The 19,041-nt window shown below is 44.8% G+C and overlaps 1 protein-coding gene across 1 annotated transcript; it reads right to left on the reverse strand.

Moving 5' to 3' along the window:
• Nucleotides 1–1,053: 1,053 nt before the first annotated feature.
• LOC133750035 (heterogeneous nuclear ribonucleoprotein A1-like) lies at nucleotides 1,054–2,400 on the reverse strand. The gene has a single exon (XM_062179425.1). It carries the CDS (start codon nucleotides 2,344–2,346, stop codon nucleotides 1,351–1,353), a length of 996 nt encoding a protein of 331 aa, XP_062035409.1. The 5' UTR covers nucleotides 2,347–2,400; the 3' UTR covers nucleotides 1,054–1,350.
• Nucleotides 2,401–19,041: the final 16,641 nt, after the last annotated feature.

Below are 19,041 nucleotides of genomic sequence, written 5' to 3' on the forward strand. Positions count from 1 at the left end.
AGAAGATCAGATTAGTATATATTAGGTAAAAATTTCAACAGTTTGCCCCCATATAGCAACACAAAGTGAAAAAAAAATACTGTTGGAGTACTAGTTATAGCATTAAATAACAGTGTACACCACATTAAAGACAGAGATCCTACATAATATTTTTTAAATTAATTAATTTTCTATGCCATTTCCAATTTAACACCAGGTTTTTTTTTTTCCATTTCCAATTATCTTTATATACAGAAGATCGATTCAGTATATAATTAGTAAAGATCTCATCAGTTTGTACCCACACAGAAACACAAAGTGTAAAAATACTGTTTCAGTACTAGTTATAGCATCATTGCACATTAGACAACACATTAAGGACAGATCCCACATGGGATGTAAGTACACAGTGACTTCTGTTGCTGAGTTAACAATTTGACACTCCTGTTCATGGCGTCAGTAATCTCCCTAGGCTCTAGTCATGAGTTTCCAGGGCTATGGAAGCCTTTAGAATTCGCTGACTTTGATCTTATTCCAATAGGGTCATAGTCAAAGTGGAAGTTCTCTCCTCCCTTCAGAGAAAGGTACCTCCTTCTTTGATGGCCCCGTTCTTTCCACTGGGATCTCACTCACAGAGATCTTTCATTTAGGTCTTCTTCTTTTTTTTCTTTTCCATGGTATCTTGGCTTTCCATGCCTACAATACTCTCATGGGCTCTTCAGCCAGATCCAAATGCCTTAAGGGCTGATTCTGAGGCCAGAGTGTTGTTTAGGACATCTGCCATTCTATGAGTCTGCTGTGTATTCCACTTCCCATGTTGGATCCTTCTCTCCCTTTTTGATTCTATCAGTTAGTATTAGCAGACACTTGTCTTGTTTGTGTGATCCCTTTGACTCTTAGACCTATCAGAGCCATCGATTGTGAACTGAAATTGATCACTTGGACTAGTGCGATGGCATTGGTACATGCCACCTTGATGGGATTGTATTGGAATCCCCTGGCACATTTCTTTCTTTCTTTTTTTTTTTTTAAAGACACATTTATTCAGCATCATGATCAGACTATTACATTTAGCAATCAACAGCATGGGTGCAAAAGAAAAAGAAAAAACTACATTAAAACCCTTTGTTGGAATGCTTTACTCTTTCCACAGAACAGAAACTAAAATAACCTGTTATACAATTAGTCACAAATACAGTCCTCGAGTTTTTTGCCCATACACATGAGTATTGTCTAAAACATGTCTTCTTTGTAGCAGCCAGGCCCTGCCACCACTGTGCTTGTCTGAGTTCACAAATCTGTTGTAACCTGTAGCTCCCCTGTCACTTCTCTGGCTCTCCTCTCCTGCTAAGCTTCATTTCCTGGCAGTCATTAAAACCTTCTGCCACTGCCATAGCTGCTGCTGCTGCTGCTAGAACCACCATAGCCACCTTGATTTCGTGGTTTGGCAAAATATTGGCCGTCACCACCATAGGGGCCAGAGCTTCTGCCTCCAAAATTGCTTCCACTACCACCGCCAAAGCCGCCTCCGCCATTGCTATAGCTGTCATAGCTGCCACTCCCGCCATAGCCACTGCCCTGGTTTCCATAACCCTGTCCACCACTTCCATAGCCTCTGCTTCCTCCAGAGTAACCAGGGCTACCTCCTCCATAACCACCGTCATTACCAAATCCATTGTAACCATCCCCACTGCCACCATAGCCACCACCACCGCGGCTGCCGCCAAAGCCACCAGGACCACTGAAGTTTCCTCCACCACCAAAGTTTCCAGAACCACTTCGGCCTCTCAGGGTGGACGAAGCGCTGGCCATCTCCTGCTTCGACAGGGCCTTCCTCACCTCACAGTTGTGGCAGTTCACAGTGTGGTATTTCTGAATGACAATCTTATCCACGGAGTCATGGTCGTCGAAGGTCACAAAAGCAAAGCCCCTCTTCTTGCCACCGCCTCGGTCAGTCATGATCTCAATCACCTCGATTTTCCCGGACTGCTCAAAGTAATCTCGGAGGTGATGCTCTTCAGTGTCTTCTTTAATGCCACCCACGAAGATCTTTTTCACAGTGAGGTGGGCACCTGGTCTTTGGGAATCTTCTCTCGACACAGCCCTCTTTGGTTCCACAACTCTTCCATCCACTTTGTGTGGCCTTGCGTTCATGGCCGCATCTACCTCCTCCACGGTGGCATAGGTGACAAACCCAAAGCCCCTGGAGCGCTTGGTGTTCGGGTCTCTCATTACCACGCAGTCCGTGAGCGTGCCCCATTGCTCAAAATGGCTCCTCAGGCTCTCATCGGTCGTCTCAAAGCTCAGCCCTCCGATAAAGAGCTTCCGCAGCTGCTCGGGCTCCTTGGGCGACTCTGACTTCGACATGATGGCGCTGGGAAGAGAGAACTCGACGATGCTTCCTCGGTGGTGTCCGCAGGCAGAAAGCCCCCTGGCACATTTCTAACTCCACCATTTGGGGCCAGTCCGATTGAGCATGTCCCAAATTGTACATCTCCTCCCTCTCTTTTTTCCACTCTTATATTTAACAGGGATCACTTTTCAGTTAAAATTTAAACACCTAAGAATAATTGTGTGTTAATTACAGAGTTCAACCACTAGTACTAGAACAACAACAACAACAACAGCAAAAAATACTAAAAAGGGTAAAGTATGACATTGTACATCTAGAGTCAGGACAAGAGCTGATCAGGTCATTGTTTCTTCATTTTGTTTTTGTTACTGCTATGGTGCCCTTGTTGGTTTCCCTGCCCGCTAGTCTTACCCTTCTCCAAGAATCACAAAATCTCTCACCTCTTAGGCCCAGCTTAAAATGTCACCATCATTCCTCCATAGAATGCAGTCTCTTCTGTATCCAGCCAACATTCCCATAAGCCTGTCATTTTTCCTTCATGTACTTGAGGTTCCGTAATGTGCCACAAAGATCTCATCCCCTGTGCCTCTGTACCGCTTTCCTCTCTACCTTGAACAGCGCATTTCTTTCCTTTAGTTCTGCCTTGTTAACATCTCCTCAGCCTTCCAGATTCGCATCTGCTCCCTGACCCTCTAGACTGAGCTTGATTCCTTTGGGACTCTCATAGCACCTTGTGCTGACTGTCAGGCTCCTGAGCTCCTGGACGGGCTGGGCTGCGTCTTACATGTCTGTGTCTCTGGCGTATTTCTTAGTGCCTGGCAGAGGTGACCGAGAAAGGTTTGTGGAGTGAATGGATGAATAAGGAGGTAGACACTGTATTTTGTTTGTTCTATTAGGGGAGGGGAAATCAATGAGTTAAGAGTGTTGTACACTCCTGAGGGATTTGGACTGTGGTTGAGCAAAAGTGTTGCCTTTGTAAGAACGCCGTGGTTAACTGTCTTGAGCTGTTAATCAGAATCCAGACTTCTGACTTCCTGTACTGAACAGAAAGCACAAAGCCACAGAGTTCCCACACCTGAGCACACTGAACGAAGACCAGGCCCATGGAGCTTATCTAACCCACTCAGAGAGATTATCTAACTTTCTACCAAATTACTGGGCACGGTGCTGCTGGGCACTGCCAGGTGAGATCTTCAGGTTGGGTAGAAGTATACTTTATCAGTCTGTCTACCCAAACTGAGGGGCTGGCATTGGGAGGCAGAGGGTTAAGCTGCTGCTTGCAATGCTGGCCTCCAGCTCAGAGTGCTGGTTCAGGTCCCAGCTTCTCTGCTTCTGATTCAGCTTTTTTAAAAAAATATCTTATTTATTTATTTATTTGAGAGAGAGAAAGTTACAGACTGTGAGAGGGAGAGGCGGAGAGAGAGGTCCTCCCTCCATTGGTTCACTCCCCAAATGGCCACAACTGCTGGAGTTGCGCCAATCTGAAGCCACAAGCCAGATGCCTCCTCCTGGTCTCCCATGTGGGTGCAGGGGCCCAAGGACTTGGGCCATCTTCTACTGCTTCCCCAGGCCACAGCAGAGAGCCGGACCAGAAGAGGTGCAATGGGGACTAGAACCGGCGCCCATATGGGATGCCGGCGCCGCAGGCGGAGGATTAACCTAGTGTGCCATGGCCTACTGATTCAGCTTCTTATGAAGTGCCTGGGGGAGCAAGGGAAGACCACTTAGGTATTTGGGTCCCTGCCACCCATGTGGGAGATCAGGATAGAGTTCCTGGCTGCTGGCTTTCACCTGGCCCAGCCCCAGCCATTGCTGCCATTTGTGGAATGAACCAGTGGACAAATTCTCTCTCTCTCTTTCTCTCTCTCCCTGTCTGTCTTCCCCTTTGTGTAGGTTGCTCTGCCTTTCAAACAGATGAATGAAGATTTTAAGATGTTAAAAAAGTCCCATGTATGAGATAAAAAAGTTTCAATGTGTCCTTTAGCAGTAGAACCATTAACACCTTAAATTTGCAAAATAAGTGGAGTCTAACAACACTTAGTGTACATTGATAAGTTTGATAAGTACGAACTTCATGCAATTTTATCATTTAACCCCCACAACAGTAATAGGAAATATTACTGTCTCATTTTTACAGATGGGGAAATTGAGGTTCAGAGGAAAGAAATAATTTAGGTAACTTTTTTTTTTGACAGGCAGAGTTAGACAGTAAGAGAGAGAGAGACTGAGAAAAAGGTCTTCCCTCCATTGGTTCACCCCCCAAATGGCCACTACGGCTGGCATGCTGTGCCGATCCAAAGCCAGGAGCCAGGTGCTTTCTCCTGGTCTCCCATGCGGGTGCAGGGCCCAAGCACTTGGGCCATCCTCCACTGCCTTCCTGGGCCACAGCAGAGAGCTGGACTGGAAGAGGAGCAACTGGGACAGAATCTGGCGCCCCAACCCCAGGACTAGAACCTGCTGTGCTGGCGCCACAGGTGGAGGATTAGCCAAGTGAGCCATGGCGCCAGCCAATTTAGGTAACTTTCAAAGTCATACCTTTACTAGTAGTGCAGTTAGGATTTGAAATTGTATTTGTCAGACAGCAGGGACTTGCACTCTTAATTAACCACCTGTCTGAAGCTTACCACCAGGGAAAGCAACATGTGCTCATATCCAGTTCTTTTTATTGATACTGTGTCAACAAAAGCATATGAAGTTTTAACTATCTAAATAAGCCAGCAAGATGTGAAGCATCAAATATTTAAAACCAAGAATCTAGTACATAAGTAAATATAGTGGGAAAATATCCTCCTAGCTGTGCAAAGCAGGAGTATTACTCACAATATAATAGATAGAAAAACTGAGAACAAAGAGAGCAGTGGGTAAATTGTCCAAGGGCGTAGAGTGAACCACTGAGGGGGGATCTGGAGGCTGAAGTTCTGCCTGGGACTCAGTTGTTGGGTGCTGGGAAGGTTCTCATTTAAACTTGTCACGGTAATACACAGTGGCAATAAACTGAATGTCAGAAAGCCTGCTTACTGCTCACCAGATGAATAGATGATGTGGTTGAGTCAACAATTTGTGTCACCCAAAGACAACTGTTCTGCTATTAAAATGAGCTGAAAACTACAATGTGTTACCATCTCCCATTCCTTGTTCCTATTAAAAAGACAAAATAAGTATTGATGAAGATCTGGAGAAATTGGAAACCTAGTGCACTATTAGTGGGAATGTAAAATGGTGCAGTCACTTGGGAAACAGTTTGGTATTAAAAGTTAAATATGGAAATTATCATACAATCCAGCAATTCCACTTCTGAGTGTAAACACGAATGAATTGAAAAGACTCTAAGATGTTTGCACAACATGTTCATACTAGTATTACTCATAATAGCCAAAAGGGGAAGCAATCCAAGTGTCCGCTGATATATGTGTGGATAAACAAAATAAGGCATCGTGGCAGGGGGTTAAGTTGTCGCCTACAACACTGGCATCCTTTATCAGAGTACTGGTCTGAGTCCTGGTTACTCCATTGCTAAATCAGTTGCCTGCTAATGTGTCTTGGAAGGCAGCCGAAAATAGCCTAAGTGCTTGGACCCCTGCCACCCATATGGGAAACCCCAGTGGAGTTCTGGGCTCCTGGCCTGGCCCAGCCCAAGCCATTGTTGCCATCTGGGGAGTGACCCAGTGGACAGAAGATTCATTCTCTCTCTCTTTCTCACACTTTCTTCCTCTCTTTCTGCCCTTCTCTCTGTTACTCTGTTTTTCACATACATAAAATAAACTTCAAAAACAACAATAATAAAACACCCCAAACCGAAGTATGGTAAAGACATAAAGTAGAATGTTCTTCAGTCTTAAAAAGGAGTACCTTCTGATGTATGCTATAACATGAACGAACATGGGGCATTTTGTTAAATGAAGTAAATCAGTCCACAAAGGGACAAACACTGCACGATTGCACTCAGTGAAACACCTGGCATAGTCAAACTCAGGCCTAGACAACGGAGTGGAGGTTGCCAGGGGTGGGGCTTGGGGGCAATGGGAGTTATTAATGGGCACGGAGCTTCTGCTTTACTAATGGGAAAAGCTCTAGAGATGGCTGGTGAAGATGGTGACAGTGGTGTGCATGTACTTAATGCCACCGGACTGTACATCTAATTGGCTAAGATGGTACATTTTATGCTGTATGTATTATATCACAATTAAATTACTTATTTTTTTAAAGAATGAACTATCTAGGTGCTCTAGTCTGACACAGAAGGAATTGTGGTAGAACTGGTCACACATAGGACGGCTATGCAGAGGTTTGCAAGAGCAAAAAGCTGCTTCTCCTGAACCCCAAGGCAAGAAGTTCACACAGAGTAGGGTGCATTAATCCCAGAATCTGGGGCCATGTGGTGGGAGCTGGAACTGCAGAGGGCACTGTTACTTAAGGAAACCTGGGGACAGAGGGAGGGTCTGTCCAGCAGGAGCCATAGCTGTGGGGAAGATGGAGCTGCTGCGGCCAAGGGGGGAGCGGTGCCCCAGCTTCTCCCCACCTTGCACCCTGTGCTCTTGCACCAGTCTTCCCCATAGACTGGAACTACCCAGAGACAAGTGAGCGAGGAAGCCGGAAATGTTGTTTCCTGTGACACAGGGCAGAGCTGTGCATACAACAAATCAGGAATGGATCTGAGAGCAAATTGGAAAAACCACTGGTATACTAAACAGCAAAAGATTTCTTTCCCTCTTGTGTAAAAAGTTCTCTCATGGCTGGCATTGTGGAGCAGTGGCTTAAGCTGCTGCCTGCAATGCCAGCATCCAGTTCAAGTTTGGGTGTTCTGCTTCTGATCCAGCTCCTGGCTAATGCACCCGGGAAGGCAGCAGATTGACGGCCCAGGTACCTGGGCCCCACAAGGGAAATCTGGATGAAGTTCCTGGCTCATGGCTTTGGCTTGGCCTAGCCCAGTGGCCGTTCGGGGAGTGAGCCAAATGCCTTTCAAGTAAATAAAATAATCTTGTAAAAAAGAAAACCATAAAAACATTCTCTCAAATTCCTCCTCACTTCTTCATATTGTATCCTTTAGTATCCACGACCAAATATATATTGAAATAATGCTGTTGGGGTGCCGGATTCTGTCCTGGTTGCCCCTCCTCCAGTCTAGCTCTCTGCTGTGGCCCAGGAGTGCAGTGGAGGATGGCCCAAGTGCTTGGGCCCTGCACCCCATGGGAGACCAGGAGAAGCACCTGGCTCCTGCCTTCGGATCAGCGCGGTGCGCCGGCTGCAGCACGCCTACCGCGGCGACCATTGGAGGGTGAACCAACGGCAAAGGAAGACCTTTCTCTCTCTCTCTCTCTCTCTCACTGTCCACTCTGCCTGTCAAAAAAAAAAAAAAAAAAAAAAGAATGCTGAACAATCTCTCTACATTGAGTTTCAAACACTTACAATGCTCAGTGATACTGATTATTCTCAATCTAATAAAGTTACTTTCTATAGGTTGGACACATTCCGAGAAATATATTTCAACAGAGGTTGAGCTTTGTATATCATTCAGTGTTTTAGGAAACAACTCTTTGCACACTAACTGGAAGACATTCTGAGCTCAATGGAACTCGTGTTTAGTTTTGTTTGATTTCTGTTTGTAAAGTATGACCTCAGATTGAGTGAAATCTTATTCCTTTAAGGTTGGATGGTGATTCACTTTCTTCTTCTCTGGCTTCTTCTCCCTAGCCCTTACTCACCCATATCTAGGATAGTGTTCCTTTTTCTTGCAACCTGATTTCACTTGGAGTAATATAATATTTGTAACAATTTTTAAACATTTTTGACTGTTTTATGGTTTTTACATAAAGTCTGTAAATTACTGGCGAGCAGAGACAATTTGTATATACATATGTTTCCATACATCCTGTTCATGTGTACTATTTTATTTCTATCATCATGGTTAACAATAACCAGTTCTGGGCCAGATGCATAGTAGATGCTTAATAAAGGATAAACTAAATGGATGGATGTATTATTTAATGAAATAAAACTAGTAGATTTCAGCAATTATTAGGATGTGGGGAGCCCAAGATGCTTGTGAGCTTTCAGCTGTGGTGATTAGAAAAGATGATGCTGATTATGCAAATTATGAAGAACAAGGCAAGGCTTGTTTTTCACAAAGAGTTTTGTGAATTTGGTTTCTGAAAAATTCTACCAGGACAATGCAAAGTTGTGACCAGCCTCAGAAGAGAAGTCAGGCCTTGGATGTAAAGCCTTAAAAGACACCTTTATAGATGGGGTTGATATAAAAATCAGAATATTCCTATATACTCCACAGATCACTGCAACAATGTTCCTTCCTGTCCCACCTACTCTTCTAGTACTTTACTACTTATCCATCCACAGGTGGAGTCTGTCCCCTCCCCTTGAAGCTGGATGGGCTTTTGTGTTTGTCCGGACAAACAGAGTATGGAGAGGTGATACTGTGAGACTAAGTCGTAAAAGTGCTTTGCACCTCTGCCTTGTTCTATTAGGTTCGTTGTGTTTTTTGTGTTTTTTTTTTTTTTTTTTTTTTGACAGGCAGAGTGGATAGTGAGAGAGAGAGACAGAGAGAAAGGTCTTCCTTTTTGCCGTTGGTTCACCCTCCAATGGCCGCTGTGGCCAGCTCATCGTGCTGATCCGAAGGCAGGAGCCAAGTGCTTCTCCTGGTCTCCCATGGGGTACAATGCCCAGGCACTTAGGACATCCTCCACTGCACTCCCAGGCCATAGCAGAGAGCTGGCCTGGAAGAGGGGCAACCCGGATAGAATCCGGCGCCCCAACCGGGACTAGAACCCAGTGTGCCGGCGCCGCAAGGCGGAGGATTAGCCTGTTAAGCCACGGTGCCGGCCATTCGTTGTTCTTAAACCTTTGGAAAGCTCATGTGGGGAGGAACTGAGGCCCTTGACCCACAGCCCTTGAGTCCACTGTAAATAGCAAATACCTACGTGCCAGTCACTCGGGTGAGCCATCTTGAAAATGGAGCCCAAGCCCTCACTTGAGATGCTGCGCTGGATACTACGGGGAGCAGAGGTGTGTCATGAGCACCGGGTGCCTTCTGAGTTGCAGTTGTGTCAATAACATATGACTACTACTGCTTGAAGGCATTAAGCTCTGGGGAAACTTGTTATACAAGAATAGATCATTTGTATATATATCACTATGAAAAGGTCACGAAATTTGAGTCATAGAAGACTGAGTTCAAACGCCTGGTTGTGTTATTTATCAGGGTGGTGGCTGCAGGCATGCTGCCTAAACCGGCAGAACCTGAGCTGCCCCACGCATACAGCGGGGCCGCAGTAGTCCTGTCATGATCCTTAAAATAAATGACGTATTTGAAATGCCCAATGCTGTGTTTATTCTCTGCACTGATTCATAGTGATATGGTTTCCTCAAGATGAGAAGGTTGAAGCTTTGTCAGATCTCTGAAGAAAGAATACATATGGAGTGGATCAGTTCACTTGGAGACAGGAAAAGAGTAAAAGATGAGAGTCTGGCGTGCACATTTGGCATAGCCGTTAAGATGCTTCTTGGACTGCCTACATCCCATATTCCATATCCAAGTGCCTGGGTTTGAGTCCTAGCTTTCCTTTCCATTTGGGTTCCTGCTAATGTACAGCCTGGGAAGCAACAGGTGATGGCCCAAGTGCTTGGGTCCCTGCTAACCATGTGGAAGATTTAGATTGAGTTCTGGACTTCCAGCTTAGGCCTGGCCCAGCCCTGATGTTGCAGGCATTTGGGGCATGAGCCAACAGAAAGAACATCTCTGTCTCTGCCTTTCAAATAAATAATAAAGTATTTTAAAAAAAAAAAAAGACCCCTGGGTTAAAAATAGTCTGTGTGTCAGTTGGAGAATGGACAAAAGGGGAGGAGGAATCAAGACTGAGTACCTTATTGAAAGCAATTGAGTGAAATATGGGATGGAAGGCTGATGAAAGTCATGAACCAAGAAAGGTGTTGATTTACGTGGGAGAGAAGTGTGTAATGGATATAAAAGAATGGTGCCCATTGAACAGAGGGCCCAAGACTGAATGCTGAGGGGTAAAGAGAGAGGGAGTCATGAGAAGAAACAAGCAGTTGATATTTACTTAGATCTTAATTTCTAAGCATTTTTTTATTCCTAATAAATTTCTGAATACTATATCAAGAAAGGATATAGTTCAAAGAAAAATGGAATTAAAAGATAATTGTTTTTCTAAAAACGTTTTGAAATCCATGCAGCATTTTTTTCATAAGATACATTTTCTGTGAACTTTTTGAAGACCATATTTTCTAAGATGCAAAGTCATTTCTTTTTTTTTAAATTATTATTATTTTTGACAGGCAGAGTAGACAGTGAGAGAGACAGAGATAGAGAGAAAGGTCTTCCTTTACCGTTGGTTCACCCTCCAATGGCCGCTGCAGCCAGTGCGCTGTGGCCGGTGCACCACGCTGATGCGAAGGCAGGAGCCAGGTGCTTCTCCTGGTCTCCCATGCGGGTGCAGGGCCCAAGCACTTGGGCCATCCTCCACTGCACTCCTGGGCCACAGCAGAGAGCTAGTCTGGAAGAGGAGCAACCGGGACAGAATCTGGCGCCCCGACTGGGACTAGAACCCAGTGTGTTGTCGCCACAGGCGGAGGAATAGCCTATTGAGCCACGCGCCGGCTGCAAAGTCATTCCTGTCTTCATGTGGAAGGCTTTTAGTATTCATTTTCAAACATTTACTTAGTTCCCACCATGTGCAAGGTACTGCATTAGGTGGAGCTTCTAAAATATACTGTGCAAGGGAGTGAAAGATAATTTCTGGTTTAAAAATCCAAATGATGAACATTTAATATTTATTAGGTACTTGTAAGATGAAAAGCACCCACCAGAGCTGCTCTTCTGCAAGGTTTTACACCTTTGTGGAATTTCTGGTTTGCTCAGTAGATACAAGCATGATGCTAATGAGAGCCAGGTCAGGAGTTTAATTCTTGACAGCTTTGTACTAGGAATGTTAATTCTAGCTAACCATGTATAGAACCCAACACATTAGTTCTGCAGTTGAGGGGAGTGTGGCCAGCAGAGCCGATGGTGACCTGAGGCCCCGCAGGATCAGTGTGTAGAAACAAAGGCAGGGAATGCAGCTGTTCATGGTGGGCTCCCAGAATTCTCCCTGGCTACAGGAGACACTGAGCAGTGTGGACATGGGACATAGGTTTGATAATGGAACATAATTCACGTGGGATAAGACTTCTTCCCCACATCTGATGTTTCTTTTCACATGTGGGGATCAGCTAGCACAACATGCCTGGCCTGTCTCAAATCTTTTTCTCTCTCTGTCCCAGGGTGGGTCTCCTAGACAACTAGCAAACTTGGGTACAGAAAAAAATAATGAGTAGTGTTTGCAGGTCTCTTCCTTTTTAAATTAAACATTTATTTATTTGAAAGGCAAAGACAGAAAGAATGAGAGAGTGAGAGCGAGAGAGCGAGAGAGAGAGCGAGAGAGATATCTTCAATCCACTGGTTCACTTTCCAAATGCCTACAATAACTGGGGCTGGGTCAGACCAAATTCGTCAGCCCAGAGTTCCACCCAGGTTTCCCTGTAGGTGGCAGGGACTCAAGTCTTGAGCCATCAGTTGTTGCCTCCTAGGATGTATGTTAACAGGAAGCTGCAATTGGAAGAATTCCAACACAGGATACCGGCATCCCAAGGGGTATCTTAACTACTGCGCCAAAGGCTGGACCCTAGTCCTGGACCCTAATCTTTTTCTTTTATCATTCTGGAGCATCTGCCAGCAGGGCACCTGCTCCCACTGCATTGTCTGTGTACATTGGCCTGTCTGATGCTGGAGTTCAGATACAGGCTGTATCTTCCAGCCCAGACCTCATCAGTAACAGAAGAGTTATCTTGACCTTCTTTGGCCTTTAGAACTTCCCAGCTTACAGACTTTTGTGGGCTATTTATTGGGTGCACCCTTGGAGAATCCCACAGGATGCACACGGAACACTCTGGGGTGAGTTCGTGTTATTGCTTTAGTTGTTCCTGGTGCTCTCAGTCTTTGTAAGCACAACTTAAGTATCTATATCATATGGTTTATAAGGCAGTGGCCGTCATCTGCTTCACATTTTGGCTCCAGTGTCCAGCAAGGATCCTAGTAAATGTCATAAATACGAAGCAAAAATTCTAAGTAAGCCATCCAGGAACCCAAGGTGGGAGGCCCACAGAAAAGCAAAAGGGCACAGAGATGACCAAAAGCAGGAGTTAACAGTGCATTCCTAAGCACCATCACCCACACATTCAGAGCACCAATTAAGTCTGGAACCAGCTCAGCAAAGCTGACATTGTGTGCACCTTTTAGGAAACCATGCAGGCCAGCTCACTAAGGCAGATTTACCCGACATTGCCTGCCCTTAAACTGAAATATCCTTGAAAAATTTCAGATGACACAGAAATTAAAGTTCAGAACCCCTAGGACTTTTTAGGTCCATAGACTACACCTATGATTTTAGTCATCTGTTCAACAAATGTGTATGTTTGAACAAGTGAAGGGTGGGGCATCCTCCCAAGATTGTCTAGAGCAACCAGTAAGGTGTGTGGCTTAATTATAATAAGTATTGTTAGGCTATAACAATAAGATAACAGAAAGCTGCACAAACAGAAGTAGGCCTAACCCTTTCAGTCCATCACTGAAGGGAATGACTATTTTTGTCTTTTTTTTGCCTCACTCTGCCATGGACAAAATAAACTTTTTTTTAAGATTTATCTATTTATTTGAAAGAGTTACACACAGAGAGAAGGAGAGAGAGAGAGACAGACACAGAGAGAGAGGTCTTCCATCTGCTGGTTCACTCCCCAACTGGCTGCAATGGCCGGAGCTGTGCCTATCTATCCAAAGCCAGGAGCCAGGGGCTTTCTCGGGGTCTTCCCAGGAGGCTGCAGGGGCCCAAGGACTTGGGCCATCTACTGCTTTCCCAGGCCATAGCAATGCCCATATGGGATGCTAGCACTGCAGGCAGTGGCTTTATCCACTATGCTACAGCACCGCCCCCCCCCCCCCCCGAAACTTGTTCTCAGGTTCCACGGCAAAGGAGAGTGAGTGAGGTGGGTCTCAAGATGCCTGCATGACATCCAGGATGTTCTCAACGGTGTCTGAGCTCCTCGCCAGCCTCCTGAAATCACATTGTCTCAAGTCCCTTGGAGTTTCTCTCTTGAGGACAACAGCAGCAGTCTGTTTATTGGTTTCGGTTGCTATGAAGTGACCATCCTGCAGAAGTGAGGCTGTTGCCCTTAGCTACACATTTCTTTGCGGGAATAGTCGTGAATCACACAGCACCAAGTCAGCAGCTGGGCCAGGCGCAGACCCTGATGAAATATTTTCCTAGTGTCCGCCTCCTTCTGTAAGACAGGTTGTGGCTAATTCAGCTTAGAAGGGATGCACTCGCAGGCAGGGGCTGCTTCCCTCTGGCCTCTTCCCCCTCAAGTAGGGCTTGCTTATTTTCATTGCGCTTGTCTGAGGTGTGTCCGTTACACCCTTCCGAAGCCCCTGAGTCATCTTCCCCGATCAGACCCCCTCACAGGGCTGCCGAGGGGGTTTCAGGGGACAACGAGCAAAGCCACTTACTAGGTGGTGGCGGTGCGGTCCTACCCGTGGCCACAGTGGCAGTTCTCAGCCGGGAGAACAGAAGACTCCAGGGAGCTGGCGTCTGTCTTCAAATCATGAATGTTTTTGTTTCATTCCCTTCCCTCTCCCCCTTCCGTCCTCATCTTACTCTATTTCATTTCATTGGTTCCACACATCAGATATTTACATTCAGACTAATTGTTGAGTACATTTCTATTTTGAATTTTATTTCCTCTCTTCTGGCACCATTAACTCCATGATCACCCCTTTGTTTTATGTTTCATCTTCCATTTTGAGCGTAATCTACAAATGTTGAGATTCACTTTCAACATAGATGCACTCTTAATGTATGAAATTTTCCACGTGCACTAATAAGATGCTGGGGGAAGCGGTGTCTGTGTGAGCCTTCTATTCTGAATCCATTTGCAGTCTTTCGTTTCTTTTTTCTTAAGGCCGTTTCTGAGGCACCTCATGTCTTTTGATGCTTGAAAATGCTGTAAAATTAAAGCTACGTAATTATGAATACTATGGAAGAGATTTTGACAACTTTTGGTGGCATTTAATTTGAGTTAAAGTCCTCTCATTCGAAACAACAAACATGATGTTACTTCGTATGTAAAGGAGGTGGCAAAACAGATGTTTTATCCTGCTGCATCCACTGGGGATTAACACATACAAAAGCTGAACAGGAGGGGTCCCATGTTCAACCCGGGAACCTGGACAAAGGTTGAGCAACAGGAAGGAAGGATGAGGACTCTGGAGCGGTGCTGTCTAACGCTGGAGCCACTAACCACAAGAGGCTATTGAAATTTAAATAAATTAAAATGAAATAACCTGAAATTCAGTTTCTCAGTCACATTAGTTGTAATTCATGTGTTCAGTAGCCACATGTGGCAGGTGGCTCCTTCCTGAAAAGCATTGATAAGGAACATTTTGATCATTACAGAAAGTTGCATGGGTCAATGGTGCTAACCACAGAAGGGTTAACATGGAAGGAGGCACGGCTGTTCATTCCTCTTATCAATGGGAACTTTATCCATAGGGGTTCTAATAGGATTTCAGAATGAGTGGAAATCCATGAAGAGCCAAGGGGTGGAAGAGTTAGGGTTAGGTTGTTGGTTGAGTGTCCTTCTGTGCCTCACATAGCTTTGCCTCTCAAACTTCCCATATGCATATGTGTCAACAGGAACTGCAAAGCACCAATGGAATCTCTAGATCTGGGCAGGGCTTGGGACACAGCATTCATAGCCAGCTCCCAGGGGATGCCAATGCTAGTGCTCTGCAAACTGCATTTTGGGCAAAAAATGTTAAAATCCTTCAAGGGAGCCACCTGATTTACAGTGCCATCCCTGAAGATGGCTAGGGAACTTGATGAAGGAACCTTTAGTCATGGGAGGCTAGTGCCTTGCCCCATCTCATAGCCACCGATTCAGATGTTGTTTTACATCAAATTCCTGCTGCAGAAGGCAGGAGCTGCTGTCACATTACGAAGAAGGAAAAAAATAGTGGCTCATCAGAAAATATTGAGTACACTAATTTGAATCTATGATAATTGGGATAGTACTCTAATTTACCTTTCTAGGCACTCCATTTTTTAGCAGATTAAAGGCAGGTTTTTTTCCCCCCACTAGCATAGAAGAAACTGCTGCTCCATGGAAACACCAATTTGCATACATAAAAATTCAGTCTATAGAAATGTTGCTCAACCCTGCCTGCACAATTGGAATCACCTGGGGGAACTTTAAACATTACCATGCTAGATTTCACCCTCAGAGATTCTTCTTCATTGATGGGCGGTGGCGGGTTTGTGTGGGTTGGGGGAAAATCAGGGTTTTTTTTTTTTTTTAGCACTCCCCAGGTGATCCTAACTTGCATTCATAGAGAATCTGATCAAAGCAGTGGTTCTCAAACCTGAGCATGCACCAACATCACACCTTTTGAAGATGCAGATTGCCAGACTCTACCCCCGGAGTATCTGACTGGTAGGTCTGGGGTGGTGCAGTAGAATTGGCCTTTGCAACAAATTCCCAGGTGCTGCTGTGGCTGGCTGGGCACCACACTTGGAAAAGAAGCACTGACTTAGAGCCCTGATCTTGGCTTTGCATTGCAACTGTTTGGAAAGGTTTAAAAACTACTGATGCTCAGATCCCACCACAGAGACTCCAGTTTAATTTGTCTAGGGTGTAGTCTGAGCACTGTAGATTTAGAAGAGTTTCCCACATGACTCAAATTTGAAAATCACCGATGGGGCCAGCATTGTGGTGCAGCTGGTTAAGCCGCAGCCTGTGAGCATCCATATTGGAGCGCTGGCTCTCTGTCCTGGCTGCTCCACTTCCGGTCCAGCTCCCTGGTAATGCACCTGGGAGAGCAGTGGAAGATGGCCCAAGTGCTTGGGTCCCTGCCACCTATGTGGGAGATCTGGATGGAGTTTCAGCCTCTTAGCTTCTGTCTTGTCCGGCTCTGGCTATTGTGTCCATTTAGGAAGTTAATCAGTGGGTGGAAGATCTCTCTCCCTCTCTCTGTTACTCTGCCTTCCAAACACACAGTATGGATGGTGAGAAAGCAAATCTATTAGGTCAGAGGACCAGAAGCAACTGTTTCCCTGGAAATTTGTCAGAAATGCTGCTTTTCAGGCCCACATTCAGACATGCTGACTCACATTTTGCACTTTAACAACATTCTTCAGGTGATTTCATATACATTCAAGGAGAGACCTGTGCTAGATACACTTTTAAAACAACCAGCTACTGATCTATGTATGTACATACTTTAAAGACATACTCCAAGGTAGACATTTCTAATAGTTTCTAAAAATATTGGGGTACATGATTCAGTCAAAACTTCTTCCAAATTATTGACATTTTATTAGATGGTCAGTACACAGACAGCGTCATGTTAGCTCCTTCTTGCACTGTAACAAGACACAGGCAACCTCTGCAGACAGAAACTGTGAACTCTCAAGTTCCATCCAGAAGGTCAAGGACGAGCTGGCTTCGAAGGAACTAGATCGATAGATTTTCATAAAATCTATTACTCAAGATAAAGTTAGTTTTTTAGGTTAATGCTTTTTGATTTTAGAAAACTTCTTATTCATTACCAGAGATATACAGCATAGATGTATTCTTAATTTATGAACATTTTCATTATGCAGCACTAAGATCTTAGGGCATGGGAGAGTAGGGAATACCATGTCTTAAGGGAAAAAAATGTCATGAAATTGTGTGTTCCTCGTCAGCCTTCCAGGTGGTATTTTAGGGGCTAGTGAGTGCTGAACAGAACTACAAGGTAGAAAGGCCACCCACGTGACACAATCCAGTCGAGCTTCCTACCCTTGAGTGCGGTAGGACTCCCTTGCAGATCCATTCAGGAGAGCTCCAGACTGCATTTCTAACAAATTCCCAGGTATTGGGATGCTTGCAGTCCATGGAGCTTCCTTGGAGTAGGAAAGACTGGCTACTCTCCCATAACACCTTGTAAACGCTCATCATCCTGACTCATAAGAGCAAGTGGCCTGGAATAAATAGGAAAAAGGGTGATATTGTGAAAGTGCTGATTTACTAATTTGAGTAATCTGAGAGAGACAGCAAAAGGTCAAGCTTATTCAAGACCCATCATTAATAGAAAATTAATGGGGAATTGAAGAGTCATTTAAGGCAACTGCAAAATAGTAGCACAAATACCTCAGATGACTAGTAGGGCAAAATTTCCAAATTGTCGCAAGCTGTCTACATGCTTGAAGTAGCAATTTACATGCATAATTAGGTGCAATCAACAGTTTTGAAATGTAATATATTTTTCTGAGTCCATATTTACTTATGACAGATGCTAAAAAAACTGTGTCCCCAAAAAAATAGAGGGGTAGAAGAAAGGAAAAATATTTGCATTTAACAATAGGAATCTTTAAAAGCACATGCCTTAATTTAGAACTAGTTGAAGTATTTATTCTTTTCTTGATTTAATCTTCATTTAAGCCTTGAAAGTGGTTCACAAACACATTTTAGAAGTAACAAACATGGAAGAATAACAACTCACCAGTCAGCTATTCCAGCTCCTGTCTGAACTGACATGATTTTCACTTCCACATTGTTGAAGTGAAAATCTGTCAAATTTCCAAACTTCATTGTCCAAAACACCATTGACTTTCTTCCTGTCTTCAGACGGGGGATTCATTCTCTGAAGATACGAAAGATCTTTAAAATTTCAAGTGAAGATGAAGTGAACTGGTCGTTTCTACTTCCTAAATCAGTCTTCCGAGGATGCCCAAGGAGGATTTTTATCAAACCAGTGTTGGCAGGATAACAGTGTGTTAGGCACTCATTATGTAAAGAGCGCTTTCCTTAGCGTGTTCCATGACAATCTAAGTCTTCCGTCATAAAATCCTGTAAGAATTGTTGGCTTATTACTACGTACTGGGGAAGGAAACGGAGAGTAAGCCGTGTCTTGGAAAGCACATAGCTCTTTAGTTTCTGGTCTGGGTCATTACCACATATGGGATCATATAATGCCATTTAAAAGTACAGTGACTCGCAGACTGAAGCTTTTAACAAGCTCTCACCGTAGAAAATGAGACTGAAATCCAGTGTTCAGAAATTGGAAGCAAAAAAAGAGAATGAGTAACTTCGTCTCTGAACTTTTTCTCTCCAAAAGCAGAGCCACGTTGCGTGACCCAGGTTGCCTGAGCACACCCGATTAAAGCGACAGTTAATTTCTGTCACTTTTACAGGCCACCAGAGATTAGGTAAGAGCTTGCATTGAAGGGCCGTACCTAATGTGTTCCTGTGTAGCTCGCGTCTGTAGGGATGGTGTGTCTCAGAGACAAGGAAAAGTTGTGCTCAAGTTTATGCAAAGCAGACCTGAGACGAACACTCCAATTTTCCAGTTTCATTAGGCAAGTGTTTTCTGTGATACACTGCACTTGGGGGGGAAAGCCACCCTCCGCGGAGATGCAAGGCCAGTTCATGTATCTGCGGGTCCATCTGGGGGCATTACGGAACTCCAGGCCCAGAACAATGGGCTCTGTTTAATATCGAGCAGTTTCTTAACGACCCGCGCAGGGCCCTCCTGGACGTGAGGCGCTGCCGCAGCGGGGCCCGGGGAAGTTGGAAACTACTCCCCAGGACCCAGCGGTGTCCAGCTCGGG

This window comes from Lepus europaeus, chromosome 2 (assembly GCF_033115175.1).
Source record: "Lepus europaeus isolate LE1 chromosome 2, mLepTim1.pri, whole genome shotgun sequence".
NCBI lineage: Eukaryota > Metazoa > Chordata > Mammalia > Lagomorpha > Leporidae > Lepus > Lepus europaeus.

Coding starts and splice junctions, on each gene's coding strand:
- LOC133750035 (XM_062179425.1), bottom strand. CDS start 2,346: ATGTCGAAGTCAGAGTCGCCCAAGGAGCCCGAGCAGCTGCGGAAGCTC.